A 1,213-nucleotide genomic window follows, 5' to 3' on the forward strand; every position below is an offset into this window, starting at 1 on the left:
CTCCGCCCCATCCCGACTCAATACTCGGGCGGCACTTGGGCCTGATCCTCGCTATTCGTCGTACGCACCGTCGGGGTACGTCCCCGCCGCTAGCCGTGCTCGCAGTGCACGTCTCGCTTTCGCGAGCGCCTTCCGTACGCGCTTCTCATATCTCCGTCGTGTCCTCGACCGCTGCAACGGCGCCTCGTACGCCCTCGTCCAGTCGCTTTCTCCGATGGCGTCGAGCCCGGTGGCGGCCAGTACTAACGGTTGTGCCTCCCCGGTTCTCACGTCGTTATCGCCAACCACGCCACCCGCAGCCAGTTCTTCTTGTCGCCTAGCCTCCGCCACCGCGCGGGTCGCGTAAACGTCCTTCAACGCCTCCTCAACGGCTCTGAGCTCACCCAGAGACCGTGCTGCCGTCGCACTCCAACCCAAGGCCCGTCGGAACTCCGCCGTTGGTTCTGGCATCACCACGTCGCTCTCCAGCACAATACCGCCTCCATCGTGTCTCGGACCTGCCACTTGTTTGTGCTCGCGCATCGACGTCACCGTGCCCACGACGCCGTCTCTAGCCATCGCCACCGCCAGCCCTTCACGCTCGGTTCGCCTCAATCGGCGAGCTTTCGTACGCTTGACACGCTTCGCACGCTTCCTTTCCCTTCCTCGGCCCGCATACGCTCTCGTTCCTCGTCTCGTGCTTTCACTGCCAGCACCCGAGCCCGCTCCTCATCACGCCTACGAAGCTCTGTGGCCATTACGGCCTCTATGCATCGTGGAGTGCCGCCGTCGTCGTCGCGTCTCGTCGTTTCCCATCTCACAGCATCAGTACACATCAGGACTACTGAAGAAGTATAACATTGAGAACAGCTCAGTAGTAGCGACTCCCCAAGTCACAGGCCTTGAGATCGAGCCTGAAACTAAGATGATGGCTGAACAAATAGCAGCACAAAGATTTGACTACAGGGGACTAATAGGGTCGCTACAATATCTAGTGATAGGTACGCGACCAGATATTGCAAATGTAGTAAGGGAATTGAACAAATACCTGTCATGCTACAACAACACACATTGGGAAGCAGCTAAGAGAGTACTGAAATACTTGAAAGGGACGTCAAGGCACGGCCTATTCCTTGATGGGAAATCGAGAGACGTGACTTACGTGCGTCTGCAACGCATGTAGCGCGTGCAGACTGTCCCCACCTGGCTGATCCAGAGTGGGAAGCTCTCCAAA

General features: G+C 58.2%; 1 protein-coding gene across 1 annotated transcript; it reads right to left on the reverse strand.

The window, feature by feature from the left end:
* Positions 1–51: 51 nt before the first annotated feature.
* PPTG_10180 (hypothetical protein) lies at positions 52–602 on the reverse strand (the record flags this gene model as incomplete). Its single annotated transcript, XM_008905465.1, has 1 exon — positions 52–602. A coding segment is annotated over one exon (551 nt), but the record flags the coding sequence as incomplete, so codon positions are not given.
* Between the last annotated feature and the right edge of the window lie 611 nt (positions 603–1,213).

This window comes from Phytophthora parasitica, assembly GCF_000247585.1.
Source record: "Phytophthora parasitica INRA-310 unplaced genomic scaffold supercont2.20, whole genome shotgun sequence".
NCBI lineage: Eukaryota > Oomycota > Peronosporomycetes > Peronosporales > Peronosporaceae > Phytophthora > Phytophthora nicotianae.